This window comes from Lichenostomus cassidix, chromosome 10 (assembly GCF_008360975.1).
Source record: "Lichenostomus cassidix isolate B80296 chromosome 10, HeHo_3.0, whole genome shotgun sequence".
Classification (NCBI taxonomy): Eukaryota; Metazoa; Chordata; class Aves; order Passeriformes; family Meliphagidae; genus Lichenostomus; species Lichenostomus cassidix.
Window position 1 is genome coordinate 1,917,222 of NC_139491.1, and position 21,597 is coordinate 1,938,818.

General features: G+C 40.2%; 1 protein-coding gene across 7 annotated transcripts in view; it reads left to right on the forward strand.

The window, feature by feature from the left end:
- Positions 1 to 21,597, forward strand: part of MEGF11 (multiple EGF like domains 11) — a 268,537-nt gene that overhangs the window by 59,864 nt on the left and 187,076 nt on the right. For all 7 annotated transcript variants that reach the window (XM_085070265.1, XM_085070267.1, XM_085070264.1 and 4 more), the window contains 4 exons: positions 12,131 to 12,243; positions 16,350 to 16,473; positions 18,503 to 18,604; positions 20,132 to 20,232. In XM_085070265.1, coding sequence (XP_084926391.1) covers positions 16,358 to 16,473; positions 18,503 to 18,604; positions 20,132 to 20,232 — 319 coding nt within the window. In that variant the 5' untranslated portion in view covers positions 12,131 to 12,243; positions 16,350 to 16,357. The remainder of the gene's footprint in view (positions 1 to 12,130; positions 12,244 to 16,349; positions 16,474 to 18,502; positions 18,605 to 20,131; positions 20,233 to 21,597) is intronic.

The window sequence follows — 21,597 nt, forward strand, 5'->3', positions numbered from 1 at the left end:
AATGGGACTGGAGCCATTTGAAGAGTATTTTCTAGAAAATTATACTCAAGGCTTATCTTCCCCACACCAGCAGTTTGATTAGATTGTGAATGAGCCTTTTCAGAGTCCTCCTGGCAGGTCAGCCAGAACTCACCTGCCTCTGGGAGCCAACTGGAGCCTTATTTCTTTGTTTCTAGGAATAGAACTCAGCAATTGCTCTGCCATTAATGATTTCTACATCCTGAGTCTCTTTCCCTGTGGCTTTTTGAAAGATTAACCATTGGAAACAAATTATTCTTTTACGCCTCACAATTTTTTTAAGATTTCTTTTAGACCATGAAAATAATTAAACTGTTTTGAATCTGGAAAATTCCTGTATTAAATAAGTTGTCTGGGGTATTATTTTGAAATCAAACTTTCTTTGTGCCCTGCTACTGAACCAGGAAAATCCTTTAACAATACCTGACAAATACAGATGTTTACTCAGTTTTTCCTGTGAAAAGTAGAAGTCCTAAGAATGTTGTCATTTCTGCTACATTCCCGAGGTACCTGGTAACAGACTGTAAGATTATGTTCACATGCTAACTGAAAATGATGGTGGCATTAAATTAAAATTAATAACTCAATCTTTATGACATTAAGTCAGAGACAGTCTAATGCTATCCTGCCTACAGTTATTTACAACCCAGATGTTTACAGAGAATGAACCAAGCTCTTTATTTTTATTTTTAATGGAACCACTGTCTCCTCATTAAGTCCCTCCTTGGCGCTGGCCTGCATGGCTCTTTGAGGCAAACGTTGTTTATGACACATCTCTGAGCTGATTCAGAGCTGAGCACAGAGAAACTGGGAATAATTCCACTGCAAAAATAAGCAATAGTTCAGGTGTTCAACTACCACGGAGGAAAATTGCTCTGACAGTTATGATGTTGTTCCATCTTTTCCTGAGACTTAGACATCATTTCCTCCCAAGGCATCACTGCTGCTGTCATTTCTAGCTCTCACCAGCCTGCCCTGTGCTGGTCAAACTGGTCAGACTGGTTGTGCTGGGCACTGAGCACATGCTGACAGGACCCACTGCAGACTGGGCTCGAAAACTTCTTCTTAAAAAAATTACACAGATTATTGACCAAGAAGTTCTTTCCTGTTGTTTGTGCTTGTACAACTTACACTGAGGCAAAATGCAGCTAAGGTTTATCAGGTTGAGTTTCACTTTTAGATATTGAATTATGAGCATCCAGCTATTTCTTCATTAAGTTCCCTTTAGCCTCTAATTAATGTGAATGCAGAACCCAGAGGTTATATGTGTTTTCTAGATGTAAAGTTTTGGTGATAAAGGACAACTTGATGGGATTAAGAAGAATTTGGTAACTTGAATGCTTGACTCTGGAATCCTTTTTATATTTTTTTCCTTATTTATTATATTATGGGGGTTTCATCTGAGGAACCTATGAGGTACCAGAGTTCTTGCCTGATCCTTGCTTGCTAGAATGGCACTCCATGTTTAATCTGGGGGATTAATGAGCTTCTCACTACTAGGGTGCGTTTTAATAGAGGAAGAACTGGATGACCTTGTGCACTGTAAAAATAGCAAGAAATTTCATAAAACAAATACAAACGTTAACTAAAACTAACAATGTGAATCTTTGCTGTGAGGAAGAGCCTCATCATTTGGATGTGACAGAGGAGAAGGGAGATCTGATTACAGTCAGGGGTTCCAGGACTGAGGTATTTTTGTGCAGAGATGGAAAAATATCAGAACCTTTGTACAAGGCAGGGTTCCTACAAGGCAGAGTGGGGATGGGAGAGGTCATGAGTGAACAGAAGAGTAAATTTGGCAGAAAGAAATAGAAACCTCTCTCATGTGAAAACTTGTTTATTCATGAACATCATAAAGGCCATAATTTTTTTGAGCCTGTTCACAGTGCCAAAAATGGCAGCACGAGGAGCAACGTGGCTGAGAACAAGCATCGGATGTGAGGCTGTGTGATGTCATAGAATCATTTTGTCACTCAATGCCAATGATTTCCAGGGCTGATTGCAAGCAATCATTAATCACTTTGTATTAAGAGCAACCAGCTCCTTCACATCTGGGCAAGAACAAGTGGCACCTATTTAGCCAATGTTCTGCTCTCAGCAATTTCACACGTTGTCTTTCAAAATAAACCAAACTGGCAAATATTATAATTTTTTCACCCAGGAATTTAGATCATTGAAAACCTTAGTTTACTTCTAAATTCAGTGTTCCCCACTCACCATGACAAGAGTGTGCCAGTGAACAACAGGGAATGTCCCATGTGGAATTAATGGAGCTGTAAGAATATTGACAATTCCTGAATATTATTATACTACTATTTGGTTTTTTGAGAGAAATGTGAGAGAATATGACCAGTGTTCCTTTTTTACTCACCTGGTTGGAAAAAGCTGTTGCAACTCAGGTGTGTACTCAGAGTCTGGGATTAGAATAATCTCACCAAACCCAGGGTCAGTTACTATGCATGGCTGATATAAAGCAAGAGCATTAGGATATACATTTCCCAGCTGATATATATTTATATATCAATTTCCAATGCCAAAATGTCTTGGGAAATGGGAGCTAATTGACATGACATATTACCCACAGACTCTGCCCTATGGTGTTAACACAATGTATTTATTCCACCTTTCCTTTCTAGTTTGGAACTATATTTATTAAACTAGGTACAATGTTTCTGGTGAATCCCACAGTGTTTTATAATAATGAAAAATTTCCCTTTGCCTTTCTCCTGCGCCTGACAATCATGAAAAGCTACTCAGACATGTTACATCAAATTGGAATATTTTTAAATGTAAATGTTTCTCACTAGCTGGGGTCTCAGGCAAAGTGAGAGGTAGCAAAGTGTTGCATTCCTGTGAGTTAATGAAATACTTTGCCTTTCTGTAATCGTTGCTCCCTAAGGATTGCAGTCATTCCTTTGAAATCCTGCTTAATCTCCACGAGTTATTTATTTTGTCAGTACCTTCAGTCGTGATGGTTTGCTGTCAATCACCCGTTGTCAAAAGAGAAGTGAATTTCATCAAATATTCTGTAGGTGCTGTCCCAGAGCTGAGCAAGGATTTACCTGCAGCCCTTGGTATTGTAAATGAGACAAAGCTCATTAATGATGTGGCTCATCTGCTCCGAGTGTTTCTGTGAGGCAGGAGAGAGTGGAGCTAAAGACAACTCATAATCCCAATGTCTTCTTAGAGTGGCCTAAACAATAGTCATTGATCTAAACATAAATTGCACTTATTACAGACTTCATTTTTTTATGGTACATCATTAGATAATTCTCCAAAGAACTTTTTATCACATGTATTTTCATTAATTAATATTAAATGTCGTTAGCAGTCAACTCAGCTTGATCAAAGGCAGATAAGTTGCAGCAAGACTCTGAGAAATAACATGCCATTTACTAATTATATTATTGATTTTCTGGTCTGAAGAATCCTCATTACAAGTGATCCAAACTGGACCTCGCTGAGCCTGCTGGGGGTGCTTTGAACATGAGGAGTCGCTGGCAGTTCTGAGCCTCCTGCTTGCATAAATCACTCCTGGGCCTGATTGTGCATCTGTTTTCAAAGGTGATGCTTTAATGGACTCTGAAAGCTGCAAAAGTGTGTTCTGTGTGGCTCCACATGAAAGAGGAAAGAGATTTGGGATTTTTTACTCCTGATTTTAATCATTCGGAAAAGATTTTAGATCTGTAGGCGGATACTTTTGAACAGTGGAAATAATGTGGCATAGTTGATTTTAATTAGTAGGCCAGCCTAAGACAGAATTTCCCATAGCTCCCCATGACTTTTTTTTTTTAAATGAGTTTTTAGTACTTTTTTCAAAGTTAATGATACATTCAGACTTTCCAAATTTTAATTTCGTGTGAAGGCAGAAACTGAAAAAAAAAAGCCCAAAAAACAAGCCAAGAGGTGAATATTTGATTAGAACAAATGTGGATCTGAGCAACAAGAACAACCTCAGATGTGTCTTATGTAAGCTTTTAGTTTTCTTTATGAAAGTTTAGTGCTTTCATAGGAAAATGAGAAGGAATTGAGATCAATGACATAATTATGAAACATTACTCTTACCCTTAATTGCTTATACTTAAGAACATGAAAAGCGTAGATTTTAAAGTATTTGTCTGTGTATGTGATTAGCCTATTCAGTTGCACAAAATTTCAGTTTACTCTCAATTCCTGATAATAAGGTGAGATATTGCTAGTAAATATTTTGTCTAAATTGTGAAGTTTGAAAATCCTTTAGAGCTAAACCACTATCCAGATTTCCAGCTGGCCTTTTTGTGCCTGTTTTCATTCAGCTGTTAAAGGTTTGAGGGGGTTACTTTGATCAAATCCTTCAGGGGAGTAACTTACAGACAGATAAAAATCTCTGTCAGAGTCAGTATTCTAGGATTCTGAAAAAAAAAAAAAGGCTGAAAAATTAGAAGTTTACTCTAATTTTTTAAAACCAACTTCCGATTTTCAGATTTTTAAGCTCTTAGAATAACATTCTAAAAACTTCTGACTGTTCTGGTTCCACCTACTCATTCCTACTCCCACCTTCTGTTTGAGTTCCTAGTTAGCAAATGAAAGAATTGAAACAGGCTGAGAAATGAATGTCTGGGCTGGTGGGTGAGCTAAAAGCTTAAACAAATAAACAGACGAGCAAAACACATCCTATCCCCATAGCCATTTGTGTCTGTGGCTGCTTTGGCAGAGGATGAGGAGATTCACTCCTCAGCAGATGAGAAGGACACACTGTGGAGTCTTTTCCGCTTGGTAGAAAATCCAAAGGATATTTCAAGGTGTATTAACAGCACATTCCTCAAAAATCACTGCAAGGAGCAGTTCTTTGAATATTCTAGGTTATAAACCAGTAATCAATGATTTATTCAAGTATTTTGGTGCTGTGTTTTTCTATTTACCCCTGTGGCTTTTATTTAATTGGACAGTGGTTTCTCTGCCTCATGCACATGTGTTAAACATCTCCAGCTTTGTGCAGCTCAGCTCTAACAGCAGGAAATCATGTCAAGTGTTGGGTTAGGAAGAGATGAGCTGGAGTTTAGCTTCTTCATTTCTGAAGAAAGGAATTCTGTGAAAGGAAGCAGGAAGACACAAGAGTGGTGTGCAGGCTCCTGAGATTCTAATGAGTGGCCAGAAGAGAGTTTACAATCACCAGTTCTGCTTCCACTGAAACATTTTCCTGCACAGAGAAAACTTGTTTGTTCTGTGGCAAAGGAGGGATCACTAAATTATACAATCTTGACCCTTTAACCTGCAGCTCATGGCACTCCTGGAGTCCCAGCAGGTGCTGAAATTCATAGCTAAGAGTACAGAAACTTCACAGGTTCCCTTGGAGACTGCCTGAGTTGGGCTGAAGTTTAAATAAATAGAGATGCAATTGCATATAGTGAGCTCTGTGTAGGGCATGTGGCAAGTGGCTGTTGATCCTGGGAAGAAGCTCCCACAGAATTCTAAATGGAATTCTCCAGAGGGGTTTTGGACAGCAGTGTGTGAGATAACAACACCTAGAAGATGATGGTCAGAAAAGGAGGGAGGAGGGAAAACAGGGCTCATAATATATACCTAAAGAACTGGGTGAGATGGAAGGAGGGAAGGAAATAATCTGTGGGGGGCTTAGAAACCCCTCATTACTGCTGTGCTCTGCAAGGGAGCCCAGCATCAGCTCACACTTACAAATATCAGTTTTCCACAAGTATGGTCCTAAAAAACCAAAAGTCTTTAGGCTTGTGGGTTTTTTTTCTATCTGTGCTGAAGCTGGTAGCTGATGGGAGAGGAGAGGAAAATGGAGAGCTCCCTTGTCTCCTGCCAGCCAGAGCCTTGTGTGCCCACTTTGTGGGGAGGAGGACTTGGGTTGGGTTTTGTTTAACAGGATAAATGATGTTTGCTCAGAGAACCTCAACACACAATGAGCTGTGTTATGCTTATGTTACACTAAGTTCAAAGCAACTAAGCAAATTTTAAGCTCCAATTTTTTGGCCTCTGCAGAGAGATTGATAAAGGACTGGTAGGGAAGTGCTGTCCTTGATCATCTGAGAGCAGTGGAGCTGAGAGCAAGCTAGGGCAAGGGCTCAGCAAGAGGACTCAGCAGATGGTATATCCATGATGTGAAAAGAATACAGAGAAAACTGCTTGTCTTACCTGGTAGGAAAAAACCTTAATTAGTGCATCAGAAAATGAAGGAAATTAAGACCTAAAATCACCCCATAAACTCTCTCTTTTATAATTTTCATTAACCTTTTTTCTGAAAGCAGTTAAATAAGTTTTCAGTGTCAAATTTAGGAAGAGGGGGAAGAGGAAGCCAAGGTAGTTGCATGCACCAGTTGTTCAGGTCTGGTTTTGTCCATAGTGGTTTTCTCAGCTCCTGCTTTCCTGCCAGAAAACAGACTCTGGCTCTAACCTGAGTAGCTCCAGTGCCATCTGCATCAGACTGAGCTGGCACATCCAAATTCTCCCCAGATTCAACCTGGCACAGTGAACTCAATGGACTTCAGCCATTTACACCAGTAGAGACTTTGGTCCTTGCTTCTCTTTGCCTTTCTTCTACCTAAGAAACTCCCCTGCAATCCCTCAGAGCAAAACTCTGCAGGTTTGCTCTTTCTGATGTATTTATGAGTGTTCCTCCCTTGACTTTTTGACAGACATTTTGCACAGTGCCCTGTTACTGTAAGCCAGGTGCTTTTATCCCTAATGAACAGTTTCCTGGAAAAAGAAAAAAAAAAAGAAATAAACAATAGATAAAGTAGGTCATGGAGACAGCAGAGTCAAGAGCTTTGCATAGTGATGTAAAATTTAATAATGCTGGGGTCATGTTCTCGTTTATCTCTCCAGTTACTGCTCTAACAGGGGCTGTGATGGTTCCTGGAAAGGTGAAGATATTTTGGAAGACTATTCAGATCAGCTGGGAGTTTTGGGTGGAGTCTGCTTGTTTCTCTGCTCTGCACGGAGGAGAAAGCAGACACAGAACTGTAGGACCTGTTTGTTATCAAAGAGCACCTGCAGCTGCTGCTCTTGCCCATCTCAGCCCCCCAAGACCCTCCTTGGTGAAGGTGCAGCCACTGCACTGACACTGTCCAGGGGCCTCTGTGGTGTAGCCTGAGGGACCCCAGCACCCCTCACTGCCGGGTGGTCAAGACATCCAAGTTTAAGTCTGGATTGCAGAGACGTTTTCTTCTGGCAGAGATCTTCCCAAGCCCCAGAGGTAGCCCCTGATGCCCAGAACTCCTTCCTGCTTCCCCAGGGAATCAAGCAGGGATTGCAAAGATCTTCACACACCTTCTCATGGCATCAGCTTTGTGTCCCAGAGAAGGGCACATCTGTTCAGCCTGTGTTCCATGTTGGATGCCTAAATCTGGAGTTTATAGCCAGGCACCTGAGTAGCCAGCCTGATTCTCAGGCAGAGATTTGTGCATGCTCTGAAAATCAGATAAATTTTGTGACCTCTTACTTGAGGCTTTGATTGAACCAAATATCAATCCTCCTGTATTGACAGTGTTCCAGATGTGTCTGTAAGAAACACAGGAAAGCACAAAGGATTATTGCAGCTTCTGAGGAAGCCTCTTGTATTTCAAATAAAATTGGCAGTTTTTACGTGACCACTCTAATTCTTAAGCCATTAGAAATCTAAAAATTGATTGAACATTTATCTTGTATTTAGCAGACATCCTTAGAAAAAGTTACATTCTGTCTGGACTATCAATGTCTTTAATAGCTATGAAATTAAAAACTCTTAGATTAAGGTTTCAAGAGGCTGAGAGGGGAATAGACTGCAGGAAGAGGAAACCTCAGTGCTGCAGTAACAGGGAATGCCAGGCAGGATAAAGCTCTGGGAAAAGGAGATGGAGATATGTGCTGCTGGACCAGCAGGGTCAGTGAAGGTGGAGATGCAGAGGTAGCAAACATTATTTCCTTACTGCCTGGTGAAGATACTGAAGATAAAAAGCTTTTCCCTGTCTGCAGCATTAAAAAAAAACAAAAACAAACCAAAAGATCAAACATGTTTCGTTTCAGTGTTCATTTAATTCCAGTGTTTGGTTTCATTTTAGATGGATTAGTACCTCGAAAGTCCAAAGAATTCACCAACTTTAAAGCCAAATTGGAAAAACTGAATCTGGATTCTCAGTGCAGCTCCAAGGCTCGCAAATCAGTCTTCTCCCATAAATACTGCACTGTTTCTGGAAAAGAAGAGATGGGTCTTTAAATGAAATATGAGCTGTAGCATTGGGATGTGGTGGTACTGCTGTAGATCAACAGCCATCAATCTGTGTTACTTAATTTGTCCCTGGCTCAGCTGTTCACTGTAGTTGGGACTTTTTTGCTGTTTGTTTCATTTTATTTTCCTCTGAGATAAATGAAGATAAAAAGAAGGGGTCAATTGTTTTTGACAAATAGAAGTAATTTTTTAAAATATATAACTGTAAAGGATATTTTACATTTTCAAACTGCTTTTTTTCTTTTTCTGACTTTCACAGCACTTTCTCAGATCACAGTTAATTTATTTCACTGTGTGTCTATTGAACATCCTTTTATTTTATTGCCTGTTACACTCATTTTCAGGTCAACTTTATGTGCACTCTTTAAATGCTGTAAAAAAGTCTGTTGGAATAAATAGTTGAGGGTTTTTAACTAAATATTTAGAAACATTATTCCTCATCTGGGCATGGCTGTAACACTTGGGTTTCTTTATGTATGCTGGGTGTTCTGGGGATCCAAGGCCTTTGTTGCTCTGAGTGTCTAAGGAAGCATATGCTGTAATTGTTTGCCATTTGCACATGGCTTGGGTGGGTGGCTGTGTGTGAGCTCAATTCAAGCTCATTTGGCTTCTCAGAAAAGAGCTTTTTGATGAGTGTCAGCCACTTTCTCTCCTGATGGAAAGTCTGTGGAGGCATCTCTGAAAATATATGGATTAGGGAATATAAATACACTGTTCAATCAGGAGCCAGTGTGACTCCTCACACAGTTTCCAGCAGCTTTAACATCCCACTAAGCAAGAGTTGTGGGAGCAGTGGAGGTGACACTGGAGCCTGGCTGCCTTCTTGGCCAACCCTGTGGAGTGCTCAGGTGGAGAGAGCAGCCAAGTGCACAAAGTGCCTCTTCCTGGCTTTCCTTTTTCCTGTGTTCTAACAGAGAGAATCCAGAAAAAGCTGAATTCAGAAAAGACTTTCCCCGGGAGAATCTCCCAGCCTGCAGGGAGTTGACTGTGTTGGAATCCTTCAGGGCACCAGGATTTTGCCTTCACAGCCTTCCAGCACCAGCTTGCTGTTGGCACAAAGTGCCAGTGGAATGTCAGCCATGCCCATCCTGACTGGCAGGGCTTGGAAGAGCAGCTCAGGCTTGGGCACTACCAGGAGCATGAATGTTTCAGTGGGATGGAGTTTGGATTAATAACTTCAAGGGCCAAATGTTCAAAGGGCTGCCTTCCAGTTCTACACTGGTAGTGGAGTACAAGTACAAAATTATGGGCAGAAATCACAGAAAATCTTTTTCCAAGCCGACCTTTCTGAAAAGGAGCCAGCAATTATGTGGATTTGGGCACTGGTTCAGCAATATTTTTAGGTGTTGTTAATGCAATATTTTCATTATATTTCTGCTGGACTATTGATTAACTATTCAATTATTTAAGAAAAAGAAGTTTTGTATTGGAGTGAATAACAGCTTTTTGGATGGGTAGTTGTGCTTTGCACAAGTGTTCATGGAGTTTGTGTGAGAACTGACAAAACCCGGTCTGCACCTCTTTGTGTGTTGCTGATAATCTCATGGAGTGAATGGGGAATGCCAAACATGTTTACACATGTTTACACATTGCTTCAGTATATCAACACTTTTCAGTTTGTAAGAAGCTTGTTTTTAAAGCACCTGGCAGGTTGGCCAGTCCTCTTCCCCTGGGATAGATACTGAGACTTGGAGAACTTGCATGTCCTTAATTCCACCTGAAGTTCCAGAGCCTGGTGCTGTGTGGTTGCTGTGCCTGCAGGCTCAGATGGAAAACACTGGATGCACAACTTGGGTGGAATCTGAGCCACCTCAGTCCAGCTCTGCTAAGCCAGTGTCAGGCCTGAAATCTTTGCCTGTGTGATTTAAACAGAGGCCCAGACACATCCACCAGCCTTTGTCTTGATAAACATATTTCATTAGCCATAATTGAAGTAATTGCCCAGATTCCTTGCCTAGTGACACATCTCTGTGGTATTTTGACCCAGTTTTCCTCGGAGAGCACTGAAGGAACAATCTTGAGCTTCCAAAAATAACATTTGATAGATTAAGAAGCACTTACTTCATTATTTATTCCTGCTTAGCTGTGGCCAAGATCCTCATGACTCCAGAAGTCAGCTCAGAGTGTTAGCACTGAAGCAGATCTTCAGACTTCATAAGTTATCCCTGGAGCTGTAGCAATGTCCATTGTAACAATTACAACTCACACTGATGTATTTTAGAGCTTAGAAATTTAAAGGAACTTAAGAGTTTTGGATGTTCAGATCCCATTGAAATCAGCCCCTCACCCAGTTTTGAAAACCTGAGCAACTGTGGTTCAGAGAATAGAAGGGAGAATGATAAGTACACTCCAGCAGTTATGACCATGGTGTGTTTATTCAGGCTCTAAAATGGAGCCTCTAAAATGAGGTCTTGGAAAATGGAATTGGTTTCTTTGTTGGTACTGAACAGCACCCACTTCATGGGATGATGATGCAGAGGTGGTGGCTGCTGAGACTGAGCAAACAGGACTCAGGATGCAGCTCTTCATATTTTACCTTGATGCCTTACCCATAAACTGTGAAAATCTCAGACTTTTGCTTTTATTCTTTCATTTCCCAAGTCATGTTAATTACATGTTAATTCTTGTCTCCTGTCTCCTGCATTAATGGTGCAAGGAGCCAGCAGAGGGAACAGAGCAGCCCAGGGCACAGTCTGCTGTTTCTGCCACTTCTTCCATCCCTTGAATTTCTCTGTGCTCAGATGATAAGAATCACATTGTCAGTGTTTTTGTATTCAGTACCTGATCCTTCCTGGAAGTGTTTATCTGCTTAAAACAGCTTTAAATTTTCATTAAAAAACAAACAAAACCACAACCTGTCACTTGCAATATTTCTGTTGGTCATGACAACAACTTTTAGAGGTGACTGGTGAGGTTGAATGGATTTGTTCTTGACCGCCCAGATTAAAACAAGCTGTTCTGAGCAGGTATCCCAAGCTCTACAAATTATCCACTCCTTTCATGGTATCTCAAGTTATTAATCATAAATGGAGGCATCCAAAAAACCCTGATTGGTTTTGAAACTCATGGCCTCATTTAGCTTTCATAACAGCTTGTTTCGAACAAAATCTGATGTGGAGCCAAACGAAGTGTGTGTTTAAATGATCCCTTGCCTAAACTATCATGAAAATTTCAGATGGGATGAGAAGAAGGAATGCCACCAAGGGCAGCTTGTTGGAAGCTTGCTACTACTTAGAGACTAAAATAGTGTAATCAGCAAACACTCCGTCACTTTAATGCTTCTCCAGTGAAATCCAACTTTTTGTTTCCTGGCTTAACTACTCTCTTGCATTTTCCTCAATCGCTCCCACACAAATACTAGAATCCATTTTCATTTTGGCACACCTCATTTTCTTATTTGGTAGAAACTAGAGTTAAGAACAGAATTATTTATCTTGATAAATATAATAGGTTTATGAAGAACCAACATGGCTTTTAAAGCCTTCTTAACTTGTCAAAGCTCTTGGAAATAATTGTGTGCATCAAGAAGGTGCAGTTAGATTTCCAAAAGGCTTTTGCAAGGTCTTGCATCAAAGTTTCTGAAAGAAACTGGACTTTCTTGTTAGGATATTAAATAAGGAAAAGTATGTGTGGGAACAAAATTAGGTAGGAAATGACAGGAAACTGATTTCTGGAGGCAGGGAGGGTGTAAGAGGGATATGTTACATCCCCCATGTTCTTCCACTCTTTCCGAGTCCCTTGCTCTTGCCTGAAAGCAGGATTGTGGTGTTAGTCTGAAATAGCACAATTACATTGTGTTATCTAATTATTTAGAATGTTTTGTCTCATTTCTGCCTTGATTTGTTTCCACACCCCCAAACACTTCCTCTGACCCAATTTTCTGATTTTCCTGATTGCTCACAGGGCCAAGCAACTTCCCAAGAGCTTTCTCCTGCTCTCCTGCTGATGTGCTGTGTGTCTCCATGTGCTGGGAATTGGCAAAAACAGGATCCACTGGGACTTTTTAGCACTTTGAGGTAAGACACTTAATCATGGCTCTTTGCTAAATGCGTCCCTTGGAAATTAGTGGGGAAAATTCAGCCTAGGTTAACTGATTGCATAAACATTTTGACATTATGATCTTCAAAAGTACCCAAGGATTTAAGAATGTTGTGTGCTAGAGAAAGACACCTCCACAAATGTTTTCCCTGTTTACAGCTAGACACAAAATTGGGGGGTTTTTTTGCTTGGTTTAAAGCTCACTTAATCCCAAATTGAGAGAAAAACATTCAATTTAGAGCTCTGTCATGGACTGGAAACTCTGCTTGAATTTCATGTCAAAGTCATATTATGAAATATTTTATGACAGAGATGTCGAAATGAAATGTTTCACCACTTCTGGCCCTGAACAGGAAAGTCTCTAATGGTCATTTTTAGTTAGCCTTTCTAGTCTGTCAGCCAAGGAAGCAGAGGAGAAATTGAACCTGTGGTTTTGGGTTTCTTTTTTTCCCTTGGCCAATTCAAGTACACACTGGTCTTTTTTTTCACAAGAATGTTAGCAAACCCAGGTCCTCAACATCTAGAAAAGGCTTTATAGGATATTTATTTCACCCAGCAAGGATTCTTTGAGATCTTATTTTCTTTGCAGGTAGGACCTACCCTCGGGGGGTGCTGCACAAACTGCAGGAGAGTAACAGAGCTGCTTTTTCCACTCTCATGTTCATCCAGTTTAAAGCATCATCTGCATCTCTTGCTCTCTTTGCAAACACCAGCACAGCTTCCTCAAATAAAGTTTTTCTAAAGAGATTCCACAGACAAATAAATTAATGATTTGCCACCTGATAGTTTTTCTATAGCTATGATTTGGGGCTTTCCTTTATTTTGTGATGGAACCACTGACTTGTAGCTGAAATACTGGAATTTTTCAAAGCCAAGGAAAATAGGAGGAAGTGGCCTAAGGAGAACCAGATATCTAATCAGTTATAATTAACAGAGTGAGACACTTGTGAAAAACCGGCAGGTTGTCCTTTGGATTGAAAGACTCTTGCCAAATTTTACCTAAATTGACATCTTTCACTCCGAAAAGAAAAATCAGGCCTGGAGAGACAGAAAGTTAAGAGTCCATGTAGGGATTGCACAGAGGGCCCTTGTGTAATTTATTTTGGTATTCAGCTCCCAAGGCAAACACTGGGAATGTTGGAATAATTTGGCTGTAACTTTAATGAAGTTACAGGCATTGTGCCCCTCAAGGCTGGTGCTGCCTCCTTGGAGAATCTGTCCCAAACACCAAATGCAAGGCAGGAATTTTGTATGTGCTGTGGTGAGCAGTGAAAGCTGAAAGCCCAGTGTTAGATGTCATTACTGGATTCTTTTTTGATGTTGGTTTTTAATATATGTGCTCCTATTTTTAGAGTTTTATTCTGACTCCTGTAATAGCAACCATTCCATTTTGGTGTGAGGGCTTTTCTATTAACAGTGATCAAAGTGAAATATTTCATTTGAGTTACAAAAAGAGACACTTGAGATAAATGAGGTTCTGCTGGATTTGGGGAGTTGGATGGTTCTGATCTTCAATCTGACTTACGAAGTTAGGAAATTAATGGCACAAAGCAGCTTCCTTACAAACAGATAATAAAATAGCATTAGCATTAGAAGTTTAGAAAACAATTTGGAACCTCTTTCTAATACACTGCAAAGAAATGTTCTGTGTGCTATTAGGGCTTATGAATAATTCTCTGACGTTTGTTTGGTTTAAAAACCAAACTGAGGCATCATTTTCTAAAGAACAAATTGAAGTCTCTGAGAACTACAGAATTCAAATATGGGACTGCTTTAGACCTCATTCTTTTTGGAGTGAGTGAGGCAGCAGGACTCTCATTTATTTTTATTTTTTAGGGAATACTTTAATATAAAGGATATATAAAACTCAATTTAAAGAATTGGTAATTTTCAGGAAGAATGAGTGATCTTAAGAGCCTCTTTCTCAACATCTGGTTCTGATTCTAAGCAAATCTTTCTTGAAAGTTTGCTTTCTCCTGAACTCAAGGACACTGGCTTCAGTCGTCACCAAAGAAGAAATTGGAGTGGGGGAGAAGTTTGATTTCTACTTTGAATTAATTATTATTTACCTTTCCATTTCTGATAACTGATGGAAAGCAAATGCAGGCAATGAATTGCTGGTTTAAAGTCAGGCTGTCTTTCTGCCTGTAATTAATGTAGCACAGACCCAGGCTGTTGATGCTCTTCAGAAGTTAATAAACTGAGCACAGAACTATGTTTAGATTTAAACTCCTCTCTGAAGATCTGCATTTCCTTGAGCAGGTTTGCCCTGCCCTTTCTATGGCCACATCTGTCCATCAGAAGTGAGCTTTCCTCCAGCCCCATCTGCTCAGCCCTGCCCTGTACCAAAGTTCAGAGGATGAGGAAGGAGGCTAAATTACAACCTGGAAATTCAGTGCTAGGGAAAACTTGTCCCCTGTGCTTTGGCATTATTCCAGCACTGCCCAGTGTAACATTTGCAGGCATTTTCGGGGTATTTGTGTTAAAGGGCTGCCAGTTTGTGGAGCCTCATTCATGGGTAGTTCACATCCATTGTCCATGCTGTGCTCAGGGGAAGTTCAGCTCTGCTCTCCCACAGCTCTGACTGTCTGAACATTGGGACTTTTGGCAGCTCAGCCCTTCCAGACACTTCTCCTCCATGGACAAGCAGTGCCATAGGACAAGGATAGACAATGGCTTTTCCAGAACTATATCCTCCTCTCATCAGCCCTCTGGATTTCCAGACTAAGCTTTTGCATTGTTGCTGTGGGGCTTTGGAAAAGCCCACAGGTAAAAAATGGTCACTCCTTGACTCCTCATTTCATGAGGAACATTAGCATTAAATCATGTTAATTAACATTAATATGACTTACATGGCTTAAGACCTATCTTTGGGTTTAGCAGAGCTCTAGGAATAATTTAAAAGATGAGCTATTGCTCCCATTGGGATTTTGACTTGAATCCACTGAAGGCAATGGGTGTCCTTGAACTGGCTAAGAAGGCTTTGGGTCAGGAGGTAATTTCCAAGCACTTTTCCTTTTCTGCTTTGTGATGGCTTCTTTATGCTGGGCTGTATATCAGGGCCCTGCAGAGCAAACCTCTTAACATCCCTTTGCTGTTCTGGACCCTGAGGCAATGAGCCATGTGTTTTTTTGATGATGATATGAAGATTCAATCTATTTTTAGGGCAATCTTGTTGCCAGGAATAATTTCTAGGACTTCTGATTTGAATGGTGAATTATGTGTCCATGTAAATGCCTGAAATGGGTATTTAAAAATACTTTTTACTGACTTAATGTTTTACAGATTAACACCTCTAATGCTGTTACCAAAAAAGCAATTTTATTTTCTATCTACTTTGTATTTTTGATTGGTGCCATTGGAGACTTCTAGCCTAACATCACAACTTTGGTTTCAAAGCCCTGAGTAGGTTTAACTCAGTGTATTTAATAGATGAACAGTAAGATGATGAAGAGACCACACCCACTGAATTTTGTACAACCTCTTTCCAGCTGCAATGCAAATATTTTTATTTCATGTTCAGTGTTGTGTGTAATGTGCCCCAATGCATTGACCTCTGTAATTCTCAGTGATTCTCCATCTGAGGCTTGAGAAATGCATTGATTTTCTTTCCATCATGCAATAAGCACGAGTCTCACATCCAGCCCATATCGACACCTGTAAACCCCATTTAAATAAATCAAAGGGGGCATTTGGGTGTTCTCCCACTTGCCTGTGGGTTGATGGAAGAATAGATTGCTTTAATACCTCAGTGATTTATTTGTCAGTACAGACAGCCTGTCATAAAAATAATCAGTATCAGAAATGTTCTTTGGAAGAATCATTTGAGCTATCAATATCTTGGGTGGCTTAATCATCAAATTCATTGCTTTTATTAGGGTTAAATGTATAAATTCCTTTTAGAATGGATTTGAACTTTTAAAGAATTTTACTGTTTAGTTGATTGCTTTTTCAATTATTTCAGTTTGGGAAGAGGTCCACAGTATTAGGATTTGCACAAAAGCAAGGAGGAAAAGGATATTTTCTAGAAGGATATGTTCTTCAAAATTGACTTTAATGGCTCTACTTTCTTCTCTTTATCTAGGTACAAAAATGGTGGCACATGTGCTGTTCCAGTGGATTCTTAGAGGGCTTATTCTGACTTTTCTGCTCAAAGCTACTCTGTCCCTAAATCCAGATGATCCAAATGTTTGTAGTCACTGGGAAAGGTAATGTGTAACCTGCCCTTTTTTTTTTTTTACTTGCCATTTCAGATTTTTACATTTAGAAGGCATGCTGAGAGCCCTAATTTGCTAAACATCACCTTGTCTCAGAAAAGAGCATGGATTTGCTTTACAGAAATAGTACTTTTCAGGGCCTTGGAGGATTTTGATCATCCCAGAGAGTTGGTTCTAAAGCTACAGCTATTGACCACATCCCCCTGAGTCCTCTGAGAAGCTCCTCCAGAGTTTGAGTGAGAGGAGTGCACTGAAGTGTTTGCATTTATCATGGACAGACCTACAGAAATGCTGGCTTTACTCTGTCCTGCTTTTTTCTGGTTGTTTTCCAGCAAGAAAGTTTGAAGCCCTTCCTGCTGCAGCATCCAGGCTGCTTCTGTCTGGCCTGAACTTTGGGGCTCTTCCTGCCAAATTCATGTTGGCATCAAAGAGCGAACGAAAGCACTGAACATGAAAGGCCCTGGAATTTCTTGTTCTCTCTATTGTTCCAGTGTCCTGGTCCTAAAAGTGGATCTGAGCAGGACAGTTCCTGTGAGCACACAGAAACCCACAGCCTTTGATGATGTCCACACTCATTCAGGGGCTGTTTGCTGAGGCTAAAGGTCCTGCACTTCTCAGTTTAACTTGCTAAATTTCCAGTTCTGCCTCTTTTTTTTTTCCATTCCACACAAATCTGAATTGCTGTACACTTCAGCAAAATAAATCCCTTAAAGGCAAAAATAGAATCATATTTTAATGACTGTGTTTTGAGGCCTTAATTAGAGAATTAACTGTTTATGGATAATGCAAATGCAAAGCAAAGGCTGTACAGGAAAAGGATTTTGCAGTCTGCATGCTGGAAGTGCATTCAGAGCACAGGAATAAAATATTGATTTTGTCTGAAGAAAGTCAGCAACCTAGAGACCCAATCAAGGAGAAACAAAAATTAAATACCAAAATTGATTGGTTGCACTGACCAAGATGACTTTGTTAGTTAGATGTTAATAAATCAAAAGGAAAAGATTGTTAGGGCTATTGTTGGATTATAAACGGGATTGTAAAATAATAATTGAGATTTGCCAGTGTTACTGTCTTACATTAATAATGAGCAATGTAAATATTTTACATTTTGGCATTAGCAGAAGTAAAAACATTAGTGTCAAACCCAGCAAACAGTGACAGAGGGCAAAGCAGCATCCAGGGGAACCTTGTCTTGTCTAGAGGGGACACGACAAGCAGGGCAGGAACAGCCCAATCTTCGATTTCTAGCCAATCAGACCCTCCAAGCAAATATCTTGGTATTACCTTGTGGGTAAAATCTCCCAGGCCTTAATCACATCTGTAATGCTGCTGATGGGAGGGAAATCAGCTGGAGAATTAAGACAATCGATATAATGAGTGACCTAGAGGATCTAATTCCTGGGTCTTGCCCCTGCCTGGGATGAGTTGAGTGTTGTTCTCCAAAGATATTGTAGATCTGATAAAGTGGGATTTGTGTACAGAAACCTGAGACAGGAGTGCCTTGAGCAGTGCACACACCCACTATGGGGCAGTGCTCTGAGCCCAACATGAGATTTGGGTTCCTGCATCACGTGAGACACCCAAACAATAATTAGCATAAAACCTGTTGTATGACTAAGCAGTGTTTTGGGAAGGAGATTGCTGAATTCTTGCTGTTGTTGGAGCTCTGTGATGTCTCATCAAATTGCCCAATTTTTGTCCACATCCATTCACCTTCTCTCTTTCTAAATTCCCACGAATTTTAGTAATATTTGGTTTTTTTCTCAAAAGAGAATGGTTTATTGCTCACACTGACATCTCTATGCCTGTGTCAGTCATGGGAGCCCAAGTCAGAAGCATTTCCAAACTTTTCAGGAAGAGCAGTAGTTGAAGGAAGCCCTTTTCTGCTCTTTCATAAATTTTCTATGATTCTTGATGTAAATACTTTTCATGCTGGAGTTCCATGAGCAGCAGAAAGAGGGAACTGAAGCTTCCCATGTGACACCCAGCAGCCTCTCACTGCCTTCCTTGTCCCCTCCAGCTACGCCGTGACAGTGCAGGAATCTTACGCTCACCCCTTTGACCAGATCTATTACACACGATGCACAGACATCCTCAACTGGTTCAAGTGCACCAGGCACAGGTAAGAGCTAAGCCTCACAAACCTGACTTTCCTTCTGCCTTTGCATGTCCTCACACACCTCTTATTTACCCAAATGTTTGTGGTGCTCCAATACAGAGATGTACACAAAGATGTGGTTTAGGACAGGGTGGTTGAAATTCCAGGGGATTGGTGGAACAACAGAGATTTTTCCATGAAATTTGAGTGAGACCAATGGTAGTCAGTCCCTCATGGGGCCATCCAGGGGAACATATCCTTCCACTGGCCCTGCCATGGGATTAGAAGTGTTTATTCCCTGACCAAACATGACTAACCTGCTTTTTCAAGTGATTGGTGCATTTCCAGGTTTATGGTAGGAAGTCCATGCAGCTCCTAAATTGTGAAGAGTCAGGCATTTGAGAGTTAGTGGTAATTAAAAATGGATCCATAATTGAAATACTGCACCCCAATCTGCCCTAAAAGTGGGTATAATGAGGATGGGTCCATTCTAGCACTGAATGAAAACAGATACCAAAGAGTTAATTTTTCCCAGGCTGCAGGATATGCTGTTATATTCATTCTGATCCCAAAGTATCCTAATAAATATCCACTAATATTCACAATCTTTCAAGAGAGTTTTAGAAGCCAATTGGTATCTCAACTCTCATGCATTCAGTTGCAAATAGGCTGTTCAGCACCATCCCAGTGTGACTGTGAGACTTGGCTTTTTAGCTCCTGTGTTCCCATGTTTGGAAGTGAACAGAGCTGCAGAGCTTTCTGGAATATTGTATGGATTGGAATGCAGCAGAGTAAATTCGATCAGTTTATCTAACATGAGGGACAATAGATTCTGTTCAATTTAGATAATTTCCATAAACTAGCAAAGCTGTTTTGAAATGTTTGCTGTTAAATATGAAGTTAAATATTACCTATGTAATGTGGTATCCTTGCTAATGCTATGAATAAATGCAGGAAAGCTACAGAATGCTAAACACCTTTTAATTTCTGTGGACTACTGTATTGTGGTGGGGAAAGCAGGCTTTAAATACTGAACAGGGACTACAATGTCACTTTGCAAGGCATGAGTGCCTTGGAAGGGTTAGCAAGCAGGAACAAATCACTTGGGGTTAACTTCTCAAGTTGTGTATTGAGAGCAGTTCCCATTGTGGGAGTTTTTGTGTAGCAGCTGACACAGTGGTCTCTGCAGAAGATTCTGTTCCTTCCATTGACGAGAGCTGACCTTGCTGATGTGCAAAAATAAATCATTTATTCTTGAAGAAACTCCTTGCCCTTGCAGTAGGACTGGGAAAATGTTTTAAGGCAGCAGCTGCCCCAGGAAGAGCTCCACTGACTGACTGTCACGAGCACTGCGTTTATAACACAACTCATATTTCAAGCTTCAAAACAAATATCGATTTCTCCCTTATTGTGCCTTTTATTATCAAAAGCTTTCATGCATTTTAAAATAATTATTGAATGCTACCCTTACCATAATTTAACACAAATATCACTCCAGCAGGAAGCATTGATTTTCAATAGTGTCCAATGGTTTTGTGTCTTGTGGCTCAGGATCAGCTACAAAACCGCCTATCGCAGGGGATTGCGGACGATGTATCGGCGACGCTCCCAGTGCTGCCCTGGCTACTACGAGAGTGGGGACTACTGCATACGTATGTACACTTGGCACTGTTCAAAGGAGATTTTGGAGCAGCTGTAGACAAGTTAGAGATGTGTTGCATTAGGGCTGATTGGCAGGGCCTTCAGCTTGTGGTGATTGCAGGCAGAATTGAAGATACAGAATATTTCGGGTCATTTCAGGTGTACGTGTCTCACAGAATTTGGCTGAAGTCATTGGGGAGGGAGTTAATGAAGTTCCTTAGTGCTTTCTTGAATCAGAGCTTACTTTGGGGAGTAATTAATGCAAGTATTCACCAATGTTAAGGAATTAGGGGAACTGAGAGCACTCAGCAATAAACTATTATGTAATTTAAGCAGCAGAGTAAAGTTTCTACCTCTTACCATTGAAAGTTCTTCATGAGTTAAATGGGTTAAAATCTCATTCTTTTTTCACATAGTTCCTGCCAACAATTAAACTTTTTAAAGCTTCTCAAATGTCAGAAGAACTTACTCCTAACTGCACTGTGTAAATAAATACAGAGCTCTGGAGTGTTTTAGGTCAATGTAAGGGGAGACAAAAATCAAAATGGATCTTTCAGCAATGCCTAAGAGCTTTGTTAATTAAAAATACCCTGTACATTAGTGTCACATGTTTTCAGTATTGCAGCTTTCTGAGTGTTCTGCATGTGCTCAAAAGAAGAGTGGATCTGGGATCTCTTGTCTAGGTCTTGTGTCATGGGATTATGACACAAAAAAAACCACAAAGAGGGTTTGATCAGCATCAGAATCCAATTTTTTTTACCAGTTTTAGAATGCCACAGAATGAATGTGAAAATTATACAATTATCCAGCTAACTTCAAATATCTTGACACTGTGCTTTGCAACTATTTCTTTCTAGCTCTGTTGATGTTTTTATGTGAGCTCCTGTGTTTGGCTCATATTGTAATACATGAGCAGCTGAAAACCATGAATGGACCTTGATCTCATTTGCAATGACCTTTATGCCAAACAGTTACATTAAAGGGGCTTTGGGCTGTGAAAAATCACCAGCCCTTTGAGATAAGGCATTAGAATTATTTTACAGAAAGTGTAATAATTTGATCTTTTGAAGTGCAAAATGCTCTTAGTCAAGTCCTGAAAAGCATTTATTGCAACCTATTGTCTTTGCTGGAATCCTTCCTGTGGTAAGTATGTACCTACCTTCCAATATCTCAGGTGTCAATACCATGTCAGCAGTTGTTCCACGTACTTTTATTACATTCTTCATTTTCATGACTCAGAATCCTGTCTGGCACAGAGCATATTTATTATCACTCTTGTCCCTGCAATCTATTGATTTTTAAATTTTTTTAAAAAATAAAAAATGTCATACTGTCGCAACAATAACTCTCTCCAGATTTTCTGATCCTTTGAGGAT